Source organism: Rhipicephalus microplus, chromosome 4 (genome assembly GCF_043290135.1).
Source record: "Rhipicephalus microplus isolate Deutch F79 chromosome 4, USDA_Rmic, whole genome shotgun sequence".
Classification (NCBI taxonomy): Eukaryota; Metazoa; Arthropoda; class Arachnida; order Ixodida; family Ixodidae; genus Rhipicephalus; species Rhipicephalus microplus.
The window spans coordinates 57,686,865-57,703,976 of record NC_134703.1 but is presented as its reverse complement, the minus strand read 5'-3'; the positions used below and the strand labels follow the sequence as shown (position 1 = coordinate 57,703,976).

At 44.9% G+C, this 17,112-nt stretch overlaps 4 protein-coding genes across 6 annotated transcripts in view; 2 read left to right on the top strand and 2 right to left on the bottom strand.

Moving 5' to 3' along the window:
- LOC119172001 (proliferation-associated protein 2G4) overlaps positions 1 to 2,960 on the bottom strand; it is a 28,090-nt gene extending 25,130 nt beyond the window's left edge. Inside the window, exons 1-3 of the mRNA XM_037422934.2 lie at positions 2,804 to 2,960; positions 1,910 to 2,038; positions 1,280 to 1,385 (exon numbers count right to left, since the gene is read on the bottom strand). Of these exons, the coding sequence (XP_037278831.1) occupies positions 1,280 to 1,385; positions 1,910 to 2,038; positions 2,804 to 2,915 (347 nt within the window). The 5' untranslated portion in view covers positions 2,916 to 2,960. The remainder of the gene's footprint in view (positions 1 to 1,279; positions 1,386 to 1,909; positions 2,039 to 2,803) is intronic.
- Positions 2,961 to 3,166: 206 nt separating this feature from the next.
- On the top strand, positions 3,167 to 5,908 carry LOC119172002 (uncharacterized). The gene is made up of 4 exons (XM_037422935.2): positions 3,167 to 3,306; positions 3,688 to 3,825; positions 3,974 to 4,061; positions 4,918 to 5,908. Exons 2-4 carry the CDS (start codon positions 3,703 to 3,705, stop codon positions 5,733 to 5,735), a joined length of 1,029 nt encoding a protein of 342 aa, XP_037278832.1. The 5' UTR covers positions 3,167 to 3,306; positions 3,688 to 3,702; the 3' UTR covers positions 5,736 to 5,908.
- Positions 5,909 to 10,229: 4,321 nt separating this feature from the next.
- CCT7 (chaperonin containing TCP1 subunit 7) lies at positions 10,230 to 12,055 on the bottom strand. The gene has a single exon (XM_037422933.2). It carries the CDS (start codon positions 11,912 to 11,914, stop codon positions 10,307 to 10,309), a length of 1,608 nt encoding a protein of 535 aa, XP_037278830.1. The 5' UTR covers positions 11,915 to 12,055; the 3' UTR covers positions 10,230 to 10,306.
- A 188-nt stretch (positions 12,056 to 12,243) lies between these two features.
- The window catches only part of Ppox (protoporphyrinogen oxidase), a 33,272-nt gene continuing 28,403 nt past the window's right edge, over positions 12,244 to 17,112 (top strand). The window contains exons 1-5 of one of the 3 annotated variants that reach the window (XM_037422930.2): positions 12,244 to 12,340; positions 12,667 to 12,769; positions 14,193 to 14,327; positions 14,648 to 14,705; positions 15,660 to 15,856. In XM_037422930.2, the coding sequence (XP_037278827.2) occupies positions 12,680 to 12,769; positions 14,193 to 14,327; positions 14,648 to 14,705; positions 15,660 to 15,856 (480 nt within the window). In that variant the 5' untranslated portion in view covers positions 12,244 to 12,340; positions 12,667 to 12,679. Of the gene's footprint in view, positions 12,524 to 12,666; positions 12,770 to 14,192; positions 14,328 to 14,647; positions 14,706 to 15,659; positions 15,857 to 17,112 lie in introns of all 3 variants that reach the window. The other 2 variants (XM_037422931.2, XM_075892802.1) reach the window with 2 other exon arrangements.

Genomic DNA, 17,112 nt, shown 5'->3' with positions numbered 1-17,112 from the left:
ATGGGGAGTTTGACGGGTTGACACACCCATGTACCACATTAAGGAGGTCGCGATGTCGATGCGAGAGTGCACTGCTCAGTAAATTCCAGGATTTTTAAGGATGGCGAAAAATTCCAGGACTTTCAAGGACCTGTACCAACCCTGATAAAAGATTTTACACATCTTTTGACGTTCAAATTCATTAAAATGCAACTTTCAAAATGCAACCTTATTAGACACAACCCAATCTACCCAGTGCAGTAGGCCGATCCAGTAGCTCAAGTCTTCAGTTTATGTAGATCAAAATTGCAAAAACCATTCTCTCTTTTTAAAATTTAAGGAATACTGAAAAAAAAAAAAACATTGAAATTCTACTCGGAAGATGTAACTATTCTACAAACAAGAGTTGATCCAACGTATTTTTGAACAGTTGATAGTGTTTTTGGTGGATTGTCAGTGCATGGCGCCTGCATGTAAGCACGAGTTGCGATGTCACACACATACAGGGTGCATGTGTTCAAGCCCTTCTCTTCCTTCTTCTCTATCTCTTCTTTCATCACCTCCCCCTCCCCCCCTGCTGGGAGCAGTGCTTGCTGCTGTCGCTGTTTGTAGTGGTTCAGAGAACCACAGTAGGAGCTAGGCGACTCGAGAGAGACGGGTGACAGTGGGCCTTGTTGGCAAGCTTGTTTCTGGCATGTGTAGAGTCACCACCTCTAGTTCAAGGTGCAGCCACAAGACTTGACAGTTTGCGAAAAACACACTAAAATACTGATTTCCCTTTATGTTCTGCCTGAAATAAAGGTTGTGTCTGTCGATTTCAGCCCCCAAACTTTCAATTTGGTTGTAAATCTTGCCGGGAAAAATTTTGTTCCGTATTCCTTTCAATATTAGGGCTCTGTGTACCAGAACCAGTATAATTAAGAAGGGTTCCACATTAATTTTGACCTCCTTTAACAAGCACCTCAATGCAAGTATGATCCTGCATTTTTTCCCATTGAAATTCAGATTCAGCAAATGGAAATTGAATCATAATTCTCGAGATTAGCAGCACAAAATATTAGTTACTACACTAACGTGGCAATTTATGTGAAAATATGGCAGCATGTCACTAGCAGATGACGTGGAGATAAGCCAGCATCTCACGTGCAGATGAATGATAGTAATAAGCAAAAAAGGCTAATTCAGAGTGCTCTACTTCCAATAGCAAGCAGCAAGAATATCACGGCAAGAACAGAAACCAAGTAAATGCACTTCAAGCATAATAAGGCCACCTCAGAGAAAGCAGCCTATTAGTACTCACAGTTTGACCACGTCCCCGTCTTTCAGGAGGTACTCAGTGTCAGACCTGAGTGGGGAGTAGTGGCAGATGCAGTTGTTCACCGAAACACAGGTGGGAAAAGCAATTCCTGCGGGCATAGGTGCATTCCAATTAGAAGATGCAATCACACACACATTTGCACAGGGTAAAGTTGAAGTTGGGTAACATATGGTCAGGATTACAAAATAGGGCATGCCAACAACTTCAACTAAAATTGCTCTCTACTATGTGAACACACTGAAGCTTAGAAGAATGCGTTGCTGGGCTAGTTCGTTCATAATCTTAAAGCTTGGTAGCGCGAAACTGATGAGGACAGAAGGAACACAGAAATACAGGAAAGTATTTCTGTGCTCTTCCCTGTCCTCACTGATTTTGCACTACCAAGCTTTAAGAACACTTAAGCTCCCATGAGAACCACAGAGTTTTGCGTTTATATAAGCGAAAGTAATGTTACTCCACCCTTGTCATCCTGTAGGATCTTTCACACGCGGAGGAGTTTGTCACCAAAGTAAGAAGTTGCGTATATCACCGCACTATGGTGACCTTTCTTCTTGGATTATGCATCCCGCAACACCAGCGATGAGTTTTGAAAAAAACAAAACAATATCGTACCTTTCTTCAGTTCCTTCTCCTTCTTGAACACCTTGCTCGTCTCTTCGTTCAACTGCCTGTCACCTTCTTCGCAAATGGCGAGTACAGACGTGCCGGCTGTACACATGGTCACAAGGTGTTTAAGAATTTCTGCAAAATTTGAATAAACAAATGATAAAACAGTCATGGTGCGACTTACTAAGACAGATTAGCAACTAGTCAGTACAATAAATACAGACGGCGGCGCACGAGAATCTCCATATGGCCAGCGTTTCATCTAAAAGTGACAAAACTTGCACGGCTACATCGATGTTTAAGTTAGCAAGCGTTTGAAGTAAAAGAAATATGCTTCAAGTGAGTACTTTCCCACATCGATTTCTATTGTGAGCGCGAACTTCACTGCCATACGGCATATTTGTCGGCCTCGCCGGCTGCGATGACCCAGAAACGCGATTTTGCGTTCTGGAACGATCCCGACCCATGACAGATTACGGAAACGCAGGACATCGAAGCTTGTCATGGGCAACAATATGATCGGGCTATTTGGAGCATTGTTATTCCGAGGAAGAAATCTCGGAAGCTGAACATTCCAAGGCACAATGTCCACGTTCCTATTTTGGAGCGAACAGCGTCGGCCGAATGACCGACTAACATGCCACGAAACACACAATTTTATTAGGCAAAAAAAAAAGGAGTCACTGTAATATCCACGGTGCCCTGCAGACGCAAACGCTAAGGTAATTCTCAGAACGAGCAAACGATTCAGGCGCGGCTCGCCTGGAGCAACAAAACACGTTGCCATATTCCCACATGTGGCCGGTACCCGTCAGCGGCGGGAGAAGACGAAAAAGTTAATGCAAACTTTTGAACGCTCCGAAAAGTAGGGTGGCACGGAAGAGAACAAACGAAACGTACTGTTGACCATTTCTCCAGCCATTTTGTACTTGGTGACGACCAAGTCTTGAGCGATCGTCGGCTCATCCTCTTTGTCCGCCATGTTTCTTGAAACACGAATGGATCCCGTCATGCACAGCGAGGCGAGATGGCGGGAAATGCTGTGGCCAGCAACGCTAGCAGTTCGGCCAAAGTTGGTCAAAATAGTAAGATTGTTCGGTCGCTGCACGACAAGAAACGCCTGTTTGGCCTGCTAGTCCTACAAGCAGAGCCAACCTTGGTTCATTAAATCAAAGCGTTTCTCAAGCAAGCTATGTATGCAGAAAGTTGACAACCCGATCATCTCCGGCAGCTGCAGCCTTGACAGCTGCACACACAAAAACCCCCTCTTCCACTTTTCCTCCCAAGCCGCCGATCCGCTTCCTGTCTGCTGTGTTTTGGTTTCCGTTTTTACTTTGTAATGCTTGGTTTCTCCTGTTCGTCCAACTAAGTTCCGCACACTCTTAAGCGCCTACTTTCTTCAAGTAAGTTGCCTTGTAAGTTGTACGGTGCGGTAGTGCAACTTTTATTGCTATCCGCGAATAGCTTCCCAAAACGAATTGCGTGACATTCCCGTAGAAAGCAGCCATGGAAGTAGCGCGGACCCAACACTTTAACGTTTTTAGTTGCATTGACGATATTTATCTCTCGTGTTACTGCTTTCGCACCATCGATTGACGCTGCTCTAACGCAGGTCGTAATCAGGTACGGCTACTAGTAGTTCTGCCGTGCTGCGTTGAAAGTTGCGCCTCCGCTAAGTCAATCAATCTTTGCGCTTTTATTTGTTAAAGAAAATAGCTGAAGTATGGTGTACGTTGTTTCGTTTTGTGTTAGAGAAAAATCAAATGTCGATTGATTCGTTGCAGACGAGGCAACCGGCCATGACGTCTATGGAGCTAAGCCGTGAGTCGCAAAGGCATTTGGCGTTCGTCTCTCTCTCCTTGGGATTCCTTGTTATCTGGACGGCTGTCCTGGCTGGTGTACTGATATCCAAGACACTGAAGGTAATACTGTGTTTTGGTGTATTAATAGGTGTGTTACAGATGCAGCGGTACTGCTATCTATGTAGTAGACATGAGTTTCCTCTCACATATATCTGCAAGCTAATGTCTTTTATAGAAGCTGTTTCATTGCGCCAACTCTTTTGCGCAGGACGATGCCAGTTCTAAGGCAGCTTTGGGAACACTCAAGTTGCACGAGGATATAGCCAAGGTTACCTTTGCTTTGGGTCACGAAATGGGTAAGAATGCCTGTTGCTGTCTAGCTTTGAACGTCTGTGCTTCACTAATGTGGCAGTTTACAGTGCATGTTGTTAAGCCATTTTGAAGAAATGTAAAGGCACACAAAGAACAAAAGCAAAAAAAAAGCACACATATACACAGGCTTTGAACATGCGTGTCACCGCATATGCAAGGACATTGAATGGTTTCAAGTAATGGTCATAGCTTTGTCTTAAAACTTTTTTTCTTGGAGTTATTTCTTCAATTGTAGATCGACATGTATTAAACATTCTTTTTATACTCAACAGCATCCCCTTCATGTGCGCATCGTAATGTACGGTATGTGGGGTCAAAATTTTCAATAATTTATTACACAGTGTGTGTCACTTTGATGAAAAAAAAACAGTTAAGGTGGTGGGATATTGCCATGCACTTATTCTAGTGAGCCATGATACTTACGAAGAAAAAGAGTGACTATATATTGTGTTGCTGCCTATAGTTTGTACTTGCATAGAAGAAATTGAAGTACAGGCCACATTACTGGTTGAGTAATGGCAATCCAAGAAATGAAATATTCATTGTTTTCATCGGTGATGTCATTAGCGGAATGCCAAACATTTTGTTAAAAGTGGTTGTGTTTTAATGGAGATGAATATGTAGAGCTAAATTATATACAAATTGAGTAATGGGAATAAATTCATCCAATACTCCTTGTTTGTGGCCGTTTCTTTGCCATCACTAGTTGTAACTGGCAAGAAAGCACTTGCACAAACATATGCAATGCTTGAAGCAGGTAGAAGTATTCACTAAATCACAAGCTCACTCTCTTTCCTGCAGGACTGACGTACTGCATATTTTTGCTTCTCGTTTTTCTAGTTTCTACAGTAGACTGGCTGCTCTCCGACACTTCTTCCGGAGATTCGAGCGCCGACCAGCGTGCTTTGGCCTTGACTTGGCGAGTCACTGATGATGTGCTTGCATCCGCATCACCAGACCCTGGCACAACAGCACGCCTAGCAGTTTTCCGCCAGACGGTCAGACGGAACTTCACCTCGCCCCTGGACACCTCTTCCTTTTACCTTTCCCTGTGCAACACCCTCCTTCATCGGCACTTGTTTCCTAGCTCGCCGGACGAACCATCCGCAACCCTGGCGCACGCGCTCTTTGTTCGAGGAATGTCGCTGAGGATGGGCCAGCTAGCACTCGGCACGGTTTACATTCGCTCGGCAGCTGACGTTAATGTCACGGAGTATGCTGGCCTGAATGCAGTGAGTCAAGAGTTACTCGAAACAGCCTTTCACCTCGGACCACGTGCTCGCGCACGCTGGGCCCAGCTGCAGGAAAGGAGGCCCACAACGGCGCTGGACGATGTGGCCGAGGATATGGCGGGAGGCGGAACCCGGAAAGCCAAGCTTGCTCCAGCCTTTCTGGAAGAAGTTAAGCAGCAGCTGGCATTGCTGTTGATGGCTCGCGAAGTCCTGGGAAACAGCTTGCAGGCATGGGCACAAAGAGGGGAGCGGGGGGCACGTGCAGCTTTGGCGTTCCACAGCTCTATAGCCGGAGTGGCATTAGTGGCAGTTCTGCTCTGCCTTATTGTCGTAGCCTGCTCACTCAGAGATTTTGGTGCACATGAATGCAAACCTGACCTGGCTCCCATCATAGTTTCGCCCGAAAAATCACACTGCTATATGTAATGTTGGTTGGCATAATCGTATGTGCAGTATACAACCTCTCTTGTTGGTGTGATAAGAGAAGTTTGTGCACAATGTAAAGCTTTTGAAGTTTTAAATTCACCAAGTCGTAAATGCCAGTCAGGTCGACATAATACGTTGAGGTGGCAGCTGTTTTGTAAAAATAGATCATATGCTTTCTTGTGCATGTTTTTTCATAAACATGAGGACACGACCTGGGAAGCAAATAGTAGCAACGACTCCCGCCAAGCCCATTGAAGCATGTGCAGATTTTCTCGCTGGCTGTTTGTTCGTGGAACCCGTGAATTACTGTAGATGAGAAGCAATCTAAAATTGTGTTGCACAGTATTGATGAAGATAAGGGCAGCAAACGGCAAGTGAAAGTTATACGTTGACTTGTTTTTCTGGCAAAATGTTTTTGAATTGGTGTCCTGTCTGAAGATATTGGGAGCCAGCAGGCAGGAGCTTGTGCTGTAATTAGTTTATGCATTATTATTTATTCCTGGTACGCATTCGCTGCCAGAATGAACACTATAGTTTAGTACACACTTCATGGTCACAATATAGATTTATAACCTTCAAAGATATGTTGAAAACTGACTGGAAGAGGAATCGCAATCGCACCTTTATTATCGGTTGCCCTCCTTTCATGTATGGCTGCCTTTAAAGGTATAGTAGTCAATATACTCTTGTCGCTTTACATTGCACAATTTTAGGTGACAAATCATTTTAAATGTTCTAACTTGTTTAATTGTTCACAGCAAATGGAGAGACTTCAAGGGTTTCAAGGCTACATTAAATACAAGTAGGCCTTACTGTGAAGTTTACATAAACGCACATTTCAAGCACAACCTTCATTTTATTTTCACGGATCGTACATATCAACACTCGGACTTTTCATCTTTTTGACATCGCATATCGCGTGTTACTAGTATGAACAGCACAATCTTTATTCACATTCCATCATATGTACACTCTGTACCCATTGAAGAGTTTCAGAACTAACGACAAAATTCTTTGAAGCTAGTTTGAATGCCTCCTTGAACACTCAGGTATTGCGGGTACATGCATTTGCGCAATAACCCATGTTGGTGTAATGCAAGGGTCGCATCAGCTCGATTTGGTATCGTGTTTTATCATTCGCTGCTCATGTATGGGCAATCTCAGTGATAACATCCCGATAGTGGAAAAGCGCTGACTAGACTGCTAATAAAGCTAGTGAAGCACGAGTAAAGAATGCATTGGAATAGGATTGTTTTATTATTCTTCCGGACGCAGCTCCTTTGTTCTTTAATATTCAAGAACCCCCATTATGCATGTCCACAAATGTCATATAGCGTATGCAATCTCTTTACAAGCTTCGTCAGTGAATTGTATTTTGTATCATGCCTGTAGTTTATTCTCTTTTTATTGTCACACTCGCTATTTATTAACCTTTTTACCTGTCGTTCTGTTGGGGTGAAAGGTTGCTGCACTCTACTTAACTGTGATTGTGAACAAGTGTTTTGGAAGTTTCGAATCTTCATATCAGTGTTGTTATACCACTATACCTGTTACCTGCACCAACTATTTATTGCCATATCTGAGAGCGACTTTTATAATGTTGTGCAAAAAGGTAGCAACAGCATTCACTGCCCACTGAAGTGCCTAGAAGTGTAGTGTAACATGTACCGTCTTGCAAGTTACTTATGCTGGAAGCACTTCGTGAATGCAGCGCTTAGTGCCCATGAATGCATACACTTTCTTATATCGTAAGTTATTTTGAGACAAGACGTGATCATGAGAAGATATAGGACTGATATTTTTTAATGTTACACCATGTCGCATGTTTGATAGAAGGCCTTCATTGCTTGTTTAGTAGCAGGGCCCTTTTCACAAAAAGTGTGTTTCTTTTTTTTTTTTTCCCTCTTTCGATGAATGTCCACTGTATTTTGTGTGTTGGGCCAAAGGGCAAAAATAAACAGCATTTACATTTGAACGTCTTGTGTCTCTCATTACTTTGAGAAGACTTTTAGACTATGTACCCTTATATATATGCATTTTTCTGATCATGCAGATCACCTAAATGTATTCTTGGGTGTAGGTTGCTTTTGTAAAGGTCATGAACTTCTGTCACAACAGCTGCCAAGAATCTTGAAATCGAAATCGAGTCCTTGAGGTGAATACATAACCCATTTTAATGCACCACTCTGGGCATCACCAGGGATCTTCAAAAATTCTTTTTAGGCAAGAGAGTACAGGTACTTGGGTAAAGCTTTGCATGTAGAATACTTTGTGGACCTAACAAAACGTATAAAAGAAGAAACGTTCGATGCTCCGGTCACACATAATGAAATATGAAGGGTGTGCTCACATCAATGTTTTACACCGATTGAGCAAATTGCATCATTGAATTGAAATTGTTTATTTTCCATCTTCAGAAAGTACAGATAAGAGGATTGTAAAAAAAAAGCGGTCTTTGGGCAGTTTCACCAGCCAACAACCCTTAAATTTTTGCATTTTAAATTGAATGGTACCCGTGTTTAAACATGCTGTGCTGTAGTAAAATCTACAATTATAAAATGAACTCCTGCTGTGCTACAGCAAGCCGAGTTCATGAATTTTTCTTTTTGTGCGTGTGTGAAGTGTTAAATTGTCACTTCTTGTGCCAAGTACAGCACCGGAACTTTTTTCCTGGGAAGCTATGGCAATGATAAAGGTTCTTCAGGAAGGCACAAGCATCTTCACGGGCACTGGCTACACTATACGCTTTTAGAGACTTGCAAGTGATAACACGCAAAAATTTCAGATTGGCAGCCGTGCCCCCATTCCTTTTAATATTCAAGCAATCCCTGTTGATTACCATTTCATGTTTCCTACCTTAATTTCACTAGCATGGCATGCAGTAGCATCTGAGGCATACTCCAAAAAATGCCATTAGTGGTATGTTGTTAATGTGGCATTAACGAGAGAAGGTGAATTCCAAGGGCTTGTTTTTCTTTCTGAAACACATTAGTTAGAACAGACAAAAACGTCATACTTGGCTTTAATTTTCTAATTAATGTAATGTGACATGAGCACTGCTACTGTTATAATCATTCCTGCATCCATAGTTTCACTACTAATATGCTTGGATGTGAACTCGGAGTCCCTTAAGCATTCACCTAATATACTCCAAGGTGAAAGCCAAATTCTGCTTATCAACATTACCCTTGCTACCCTGAAGTTTTCCGCTCCGCTTGTGGTGTGGCACTGTCTCCAGGATCATTCCACCTTATTGCAAAGCAACAGCGTTGTGACATGTCACGATGACCTAACAAATTTTGGCGATCTGTAGCGACGGGATATCTGATTCTTCGTACCACTCAAGTGGCTGATGCCAACAATCGCTTTTCCTGTTCATTGAGGCATACAAGGCTTTCACCCTAATGAAGAAACTTGAGGAGTTGACAACCACACAGTGTGCGATGAAATATAAAATGACACTCAAAACACTAAGGATTGAAAGCTAGCAGAGCGGATCAAGGAACGAATGACTGGACAGTGGCATCATGAGGAGATTGATTGATTGATTTGTGGGGTTTAATGTCCCAAAACTACCCTATGATTATGAGAGACGCCGTAGTGGAGGGTTCTGGAAATTTTGACCACCTGGGGTTCTTTAACGTGCACCCAAATCTGAGCACACGGGCCTACAACATTTCCGCCTCCATCGGAAATGCAGCCGCCGCAGCCGGGATTTGAACCCGCGACCTGCGGGTCAGCAGCCGAGTACCTTAGCCATTAGACGACCGCGGCGGGGCCATGAGGAGATGCAACTGGTAGAGCATTGGAATGGATACCAAGGGATTAAAAGCTAAAGACAGCAAAGTGCAAAAAGGAGTAACGAAATTAAGAAATTTGCTAACATTTCGTACGTCCTTACACAGGACACGGTTAGTTGGATTCAGAGAGCATCTACGGTTGGAGGGGCCTTTTTCCTGCAGTGGACATAGCTAATGATGATGTTAATGAGTGGCCATCCTAATCTGGTTCTCCTCTTGGTGCTTCTCACATAGCCAAGGTTGAGAAACCACAATGCAAACAGTTCTTGGCCAATCCCCCAGCGTGAATGTGTGCCAGTTTCCAGGCACTTCCTTCCTTCCTTCATTGGTTGATGACATCACGCAGAGGGATTTCTCACTGTTCCAGCACAGGCCAAAAACAAGTGATCTATAAATGAAAGTGGGCTATTAAAGCAACATGACGCATTTCGTTTGCACAACTAAAATGGCAAAGTTAGACAAGTGTACATAGCCATACCTATGTCTTAAACAGACGCATGCTATTTGAAAAACAAAAAACAAAGAAAGCTCTTGTACTGTGTGGCCATATAAAAAAATATTGATGTGTGTACAAAAACGTTCATGGATATTTAGGTGTTTCCTTCCAGATTGCTTCATTTTTCATGCCGTCCCACTGAGCATGTGGTAAGGCTTCTTCTTTAATTGAGCTCGAAAGAAGACACTAAGACAGGAATACAAAGTTAACTTAACACGACTTTATTTATGGTCAAGCATTATAGAGGGCAAGGGCAAAAAAAAAAAAAAAAATATTCAGAAGGGCCTTCCACGACCCTCGTCATCGCCTCCTCCAGACTTTGGTGCTTTGATTGTCTCATCCACAGAGAGGACGAGGCAGGCTGCTTCGGTGGCTGCGACCAGGGCATTGATCTTCACGACAGCCGGCTCCCAGACACACGCCTTCAGGTTGTCTACGACGTCGCCTTGCAGGATGTCAACGCCTGCCCAGAGCTCTCCGGCGGCGTGTCGCTGTCTCAGCTTGTTCAGCAGTGTGGTGGCATCGAGGCCAGCATTGTCGCAGAGTTGTCTTGGGATCACCTCTAGCGCCTTGGCAACGGCGGCTACCAGGAGTTGCTCCTTGCCAGCCACAGAACGCGAGTAGTCCCGCAGATGCTTGGACAGCTCCATCTCAACGGCACCTCCGCCTGCCACAACGGCGTCATTCTTCAGTGCGCGGCGGACAATCATGATGGCGTCGTGCAGGGACCTCTCAGTTTCGTCGATAAACTGCTCGGCGCCGCCGCGGAGGATAATGGTGACGGTACGCGTCTGAGGGCAGCCCGTGAAAAGGTTGTAACGTTCACCGCCGATCTGGATCTCCTCTAGCAAAGCGCATCTGCCCAGGTTGGACTCTTGCAGGTCAAACACAGTTGAGAGAATAGCGCCGCCGCATGCCTTAGCCGTCCGCCGCAGGTCTTCGTCTGTCACGCGGCCCGCGCAAAACATGTCCCTGTCGGCGAAGTACTGCGTGGCCACATCACCGATGGGCAACTTGGAGAGGACGACCCGCGCCCCGCTCTCGTGAATCTTGCGCAGCTTTTCGTACAGCACTTCCCACTCGGCGTCCACGACGTTCTGGTACTCGCGCACGCTCTGCACGCGCACTTCAGCGTTGTCGCGCTCGGCCTTCAGTTCGAGCTCGACGTTGAGCAGTGCAATCTTCGGGTTTTCGTACTTCTTGGGCTGCATTTCGAAACCGGCGTACGAGAAGGTCTTCTTGAAGGCGACGCCCGAAACGAGCATCGAGTCCTCGAGCGCGCCTCCCTGCACTTTCTTGATGCCGATCATGTTGAGCGGCAGCAGCTCGTCTAGCTGCATGACGGCATCTACGACCATGCGAGCGAAGAACTCCTTCTGGCCGGCAATCAGCTTAGAGCTGAGCGTTGTCATGGCGCAGCGTTCGAGGAGTTCGCGCTGTTCCTTGCCCTTCTGAACGGTGACGGCAATCTCGCGAATCTTGGCCACCGCCAGCTCGACCGCTTTACGCAAGCTGCGAATGATTACCTGAGGATGGATGCCTTCTTCGACGTAAGGCTTGCACTGCTTGAGGAACTCGCTCGCCAGGAGTACGACCGTGGTCGTGCCGTCGCCCACTTCGGCGTCTTGGGACTTGGCGATGTCCGTGAGGGTCTTGGCGGCCGGGTGAACGATGTCGAGCTGTTTCATGATGGTCGCACCGTCGTTGGAAATGGTTGTCTTCCCGGAACTGTCCACAATGAGCTTGTCCATCCCACGAGGACCGAGCGTAGTCCTAACGGCGTCGGCAATCGCTTGACAGGCATTGATGTTACTGATTACCTGTGGCTTCCCCTGGGAATTCTCTGTGCCCTCTTTGAGCAGAATGATCGGTGCCTGCATCATCTTCCTGCGTTTGTAAGTAAGGGTTCGGTGAGCCCTTTACTGAATATGAATGAACCGGTGGTAGGCGCGTCAAAGAAACACGCTGCCGGGAACAAAACGAGAGATTTGCGCATGCGCGAGCGCCCTTCGAGCCGGCGGCCGCTACCTGCAGCGTAGGCTTGTTCTTTCGAAAGCAATTTTAACCTAATATGGGCACTACAGTTGGCTCCCACGCAATACGCAAATTAACGCTATGTGTTTTCTTTTTTCTTATCCAACCAAGAAGTGTACTGAAATACATGGCCAAAATAATTTAGATTAAGCGAAAATGTAGCTGCATTGTTTTTGCTTAAAAAACGAAACAAAAAACTATATGTGAGGCGGCATGGCTGAACGCACGTCGGCGCACGTGTGACAATCTTGTGGGTGTGAATGCACTTTGAGCACGTGCGTATCCGTTGCCCCATGTGTTAGTCACGAGGTGCCCTAGTTTGTGTGTTTTTACCTGCGCTCTTGATCGACGGAAAGCATATAATCGTGCCAACAAGCGTACTGAAGCTGTCATTGAAGTGACTCTGGTCGCCGCCGATTCACCTGTCACCGATAACGACTGAAAGATAAAAAAAGAAAGTAAATGAAAAGACACTCACGTTCTCATTCCCCGATTCGCAGTTAGATTACGCAATTGCTCGTCGATTGGCTGTGGATATGACATTAGCGGGAAGAGGGATAATGGACGCGTGAATTGAATTTACATGACGCTTCACTTGCAGGAAAGCTCACGAAATGGCGACTGTCTGTGTTCTGGGCGGTGGAATCAGTGGCCTCGCCACGGCGTACTACCTTTCCACTCTTGGGAAGGAAGCCGTGAAAAAAGTGAGACATATATGTTCGTGCCATCTGTGAATTACTCACCCTTCTCCACTTTGCACAATACGGTTGTCACGTGACGCACTTTCAATCGAGATCGAGTTAATCGATTTCGATTAATTGTTTCATTAGCGCAAGCTGCGGAAAGAAGCTCCAAGTGGAGCCTAGGGATTCCATCCGGATCGGGCTCGGTTGCGATCAAAAGCTGCACCTGTGTAAAACCGGGGAGAGAACTGAACTTAACAGCACCAAGTAACAAGTTCTCACGTACGCACACCCATGCTTACTGACGTGAAAAAAAGTTGCACAACAGGTATTATAAACAGTGTGCGATCATTACCTACAAAGCTACCAAAGCACCAATTAGTGAATATGATGAATCTGTAATAAACTACTGAAGAAAGCGAGGTTTTCACGTAGAAAGTACGTCAGGTGTGACCAAAACAGGCGTAGTGTGTGCTCTGACGATCAGCGGCAGTAAAAATTAATAGGTTTTGTCTGAATATCCTGACAATTGTGTTTCCTCTCGCTGTAGTGTGTGGTATATTACACCACTTACATATATCTCGGCCATTCATGCATCCTTCATTCATTTGGATTGGTTGTTCATCATGCAGCCAATTTGCTCACTGCTCTTAAAAGATCCTTGAATAAGTCCTGTGGAACTGCAAGGATAGGTTCATCGCAAGGAAAGGAATTGCTACATTGTACCTTTTGCTGCATTTTTGCGCCTCTCATAAAATTGATCCATCTGTGTATTTGTCTTACTTGAAGTGCTGCATGATCCTTTCCAATCTGTGAATGCTCACTGTCTAAGAAAAGGCTAAGCTGAACCCCGTGAGTACGTTTCTCAAGATTGCTCATATAAAAGCCTAAAAAACTGGTGAATGGTTGTCGCACCTGATATACTAGTACCGAATGGGCATTCAGAAACAGTAAAGCCGTATTGTTTCCTAAACTTGGGTATGCAGTCCTGTGTGTGCCTGAGAGAGCATTGAATCTTTTTAACATTTATATGCAGGGAAATAAAGTTTTAACATGCTGAATGATGTCCCCGAGTGTATTCGAAACAGATCTTAAAGGTTTGCAACAGCCAATTAAGAAATCTAGCTACCTTAACCTTTGGCAAATGTCTGCAACAATGAAAGAAGCAGCAAAGTTATTGTAATATGGCAGTGTGCCCTGACTTACTGAGTATAAAGGCAAAGCTATCAGTATAAGTTAGTCTTATTCCAAGGCTTACAATTTTTGTTTTTCTTGTCTAATGTTTTGTAACGTCATTCAGCTTTCACCTTCTCATTTTGTCATTCTTGCTGTTAGAGCCTTTCTTTTCATAGAAGCAGTAGTAGATACTTTGTTTCTGCTTATGATACTGCCATAGATTTCTTGATGCAGTTAATTATGCAATGACAAATTGCGGCTTCTCCAGGTCTTGCTGATAGAAAGGAGCGGGCGGCTTGGTGGTTGGATTCGATCTACTGCACTACCTGACGGGACAGTTTACGAACACGGGCCCAGTTCTATGCGTGCTGGCGGCAACTCTGGACGAAATGCTTTACAGCTGGTAGGTTTCCACGCATGCGCTGCTTATATGCATGCTTTGTTACAAGTTAACTTATCAAACATAATTAACAAGCAATGAGAAACGTTTCATAGATGCTGACATTGCTTTGCATCGTCTGCATTAACCTCAAGTATATTGAGATAGCCACTACATTATGACACTATCCTTTCTGTTGTTGTCATGGTTGTATACATTGTACACGCATTCAGAAAGTAACCATCAAGACTGCTTTGGCCAGAAACGTGTGGTCTTTTACATCTATAAATAAGTCCTCGTGAGGTAACCTTAGTAAATATACTTAATAAACAAAATGCTTTCAGGCCCAGGATCTAGGATTGGCTGACCATGTTCTGGCAGTGCCTATATCTTCAACTGCAGGTTAGTCAGCATTTAGTATCTGTTTGTTCATAGATATGTACACGTAGTGCTGGTAAAGTGCTCGTTTGCTATGTGAATATGCTGCTGCAAGAATTTTGCAAATACATGCTACATTAAGGAAGTCACAGGGGTCAGAACATATGTTTCAGCTGGTTTCAAATTTTCACGTGGCCTCTCCACCCTTCCCCATCACAGGAAAGGGAAGGCGTAATCTGTCCTCATGATTTTACTCACTTCAGCAATGTCACGATGCCAGATTTTGCCACGATGCCAGCAGCAATACGCCATTAGCACACAGCCAACGACCAAGCAGGGCATCCCCAACATGAGCGCGTGTCATAGATGCGCAGGGAGGAAGCACAGTTCGAGGAGCACCCTTTCCTCGGCGGTAAAGTAGTCAGACGCCTGTTTATCTCTGAGGTCTTAGTTCTGGCAATACCGCTTCTCCTGGTAGTCTTGGGCTTTACAGAACGGCAGAGGGCAGCACGGAAAAATAAAAACGCGAACTGCGTGACCGAAACTGCATCATCGCATTGCAGGGCCAAGGTGCTGTTTAGTAGAGCAAAGGTCCAATCAACGAGCTCGGTAGTGCGTCAAGTTGCCCATGGTCAAGCTTGCATCACTGTGTGTACAAGGGCCAGAAAAAAAGAGGCGTGGGACTTGTTTTTTGAAATGGAGGGTCTGCGTGGTGCGCAGTGGTTTAATATTCGGAAAATGTGATTGTTGCAGTCTGCTGTACTAATTGGTGAGCTTGTTTGCGAGATGAAAATAAAGAAGAAGTCGAAGCGTGTTTACTGGCCCTTTAAGGTGTAAAGTTGTATTACACAGTTCATGAATTCGTTTGTCATTCTAACTAATTTTTCAGGGGTCCTTTATCTTCTTGCTTCATCAGTCATGTAATTCTTCATTATATGCCTAATTCATGGCAATGCCACCTCTTCCTTGTGCTTTCAGGGCGGGAGCAGATGGTGCTGAACAAAGGACGCCTGACTCCACTGCCCAGTTCTTTCAAGGAGATTCTGTGGCCTGGTCCGATGTTCCGGACGCCCCTGCTTCTGCCTCTATTCAAGGACTTTTTTGTCGCTGGCCGTCCTAGTATAGGCAGTGATGAAAGTATTCACGACTTCATGCGGAAGCGCTTTAACAAAGAAGTAAGCACCCACATAGCCCCTCACCAGGCCACATAGCAAATTAGAGGTATGCTTTGAAAGTTGTTGTGCCTCTCGAATGTGGTCGAGTGGTTATGGCGTTTGGCTGCAGATCCAAAGGTAGCAAGATCAAATCTTTGTTGTGGCAGCTGCATTTCGACGAAGCCGCAGTGCTGGAGGCCTGTGTACTGAGATTTAGCTGCACGTTAAAGAACACCGGACAGTCAAGATTTTCAGAACTTCTATTACAGTGACCCTCATAAAAATACTGTGGAATTATTACCATTATGGAAGTTGTTAGGTGGCCAACACCGAACATTCTATTGTGAGAAATTTTCAAATTGGTTCATTATTAGCAGAACTGAAAAATATTTTGGAGTGGCGTACAATCATGATGCGAGGAAGCGAGCTTCACATTCTTTGCACTTGCCCTGTCTAGCCTTGAACAGCTGGACTCCTTCACTGCATCATCCAATGCCAGAGCCAAAGTTATCACATTGCACACAAGTCACAATACGTGGCGTGACGTAGCCTTTTTCTTTTCTCTAGAATTTGGGTTGCACTAGGGTGCCTTGGTGCCCTCTTCGCCTGCCACACCAAAGGGGAGGCGACCACCTTGAAGTTCTCTTTTGTGTGCAGCACAGCACCTTTACCTATGTAACGCACTCACTGTCAAATTAATGGACTTGCGTCGTTCTGGAGTACAGAGCATGCGAGGCAAAACGCTGATGACGATTTAATTTGAAATCTCACATTTATACGTGACACATTGTGATGTAACTCTTGGCAGACACAGTCATGTGTGCACAATGCTATGTGTGCACAAGGCTAGCATTGCACTTTTCAGCTCAAAATCGCCAGACCTTTTGAGGAGTCTTTAAAATGATACTGTTACACAAACCCTAGCATGGCTTAGCATATACTTTCGTAGAGTGTGCAATCAAGCTGCACTGCATGGGCATAGGCAGTGATGCTACCGCTGTACCAATTGTGCCAAACTGCACCAAAGTGCCCTGGCGGCTACATCCTGCTACATTTCCACAAAGTTTGGCGAGGCTGCGCCAAACCTGTGCCTAAGGGTGTTTTCTGACTTTCAGAAACAAAACTAACTACTCGCAGTTCTTCTATTGAAAGCGACGTGGCTGTAGACCCTGTGTACGACGCGATCTGAGCCAACTTAAAGTGTGCAAAAGGTTGCTGTTGCAATAGGGTTAATGTCGGATTTTATGGACTATCTAGGGACCACGAAATTATCTGAA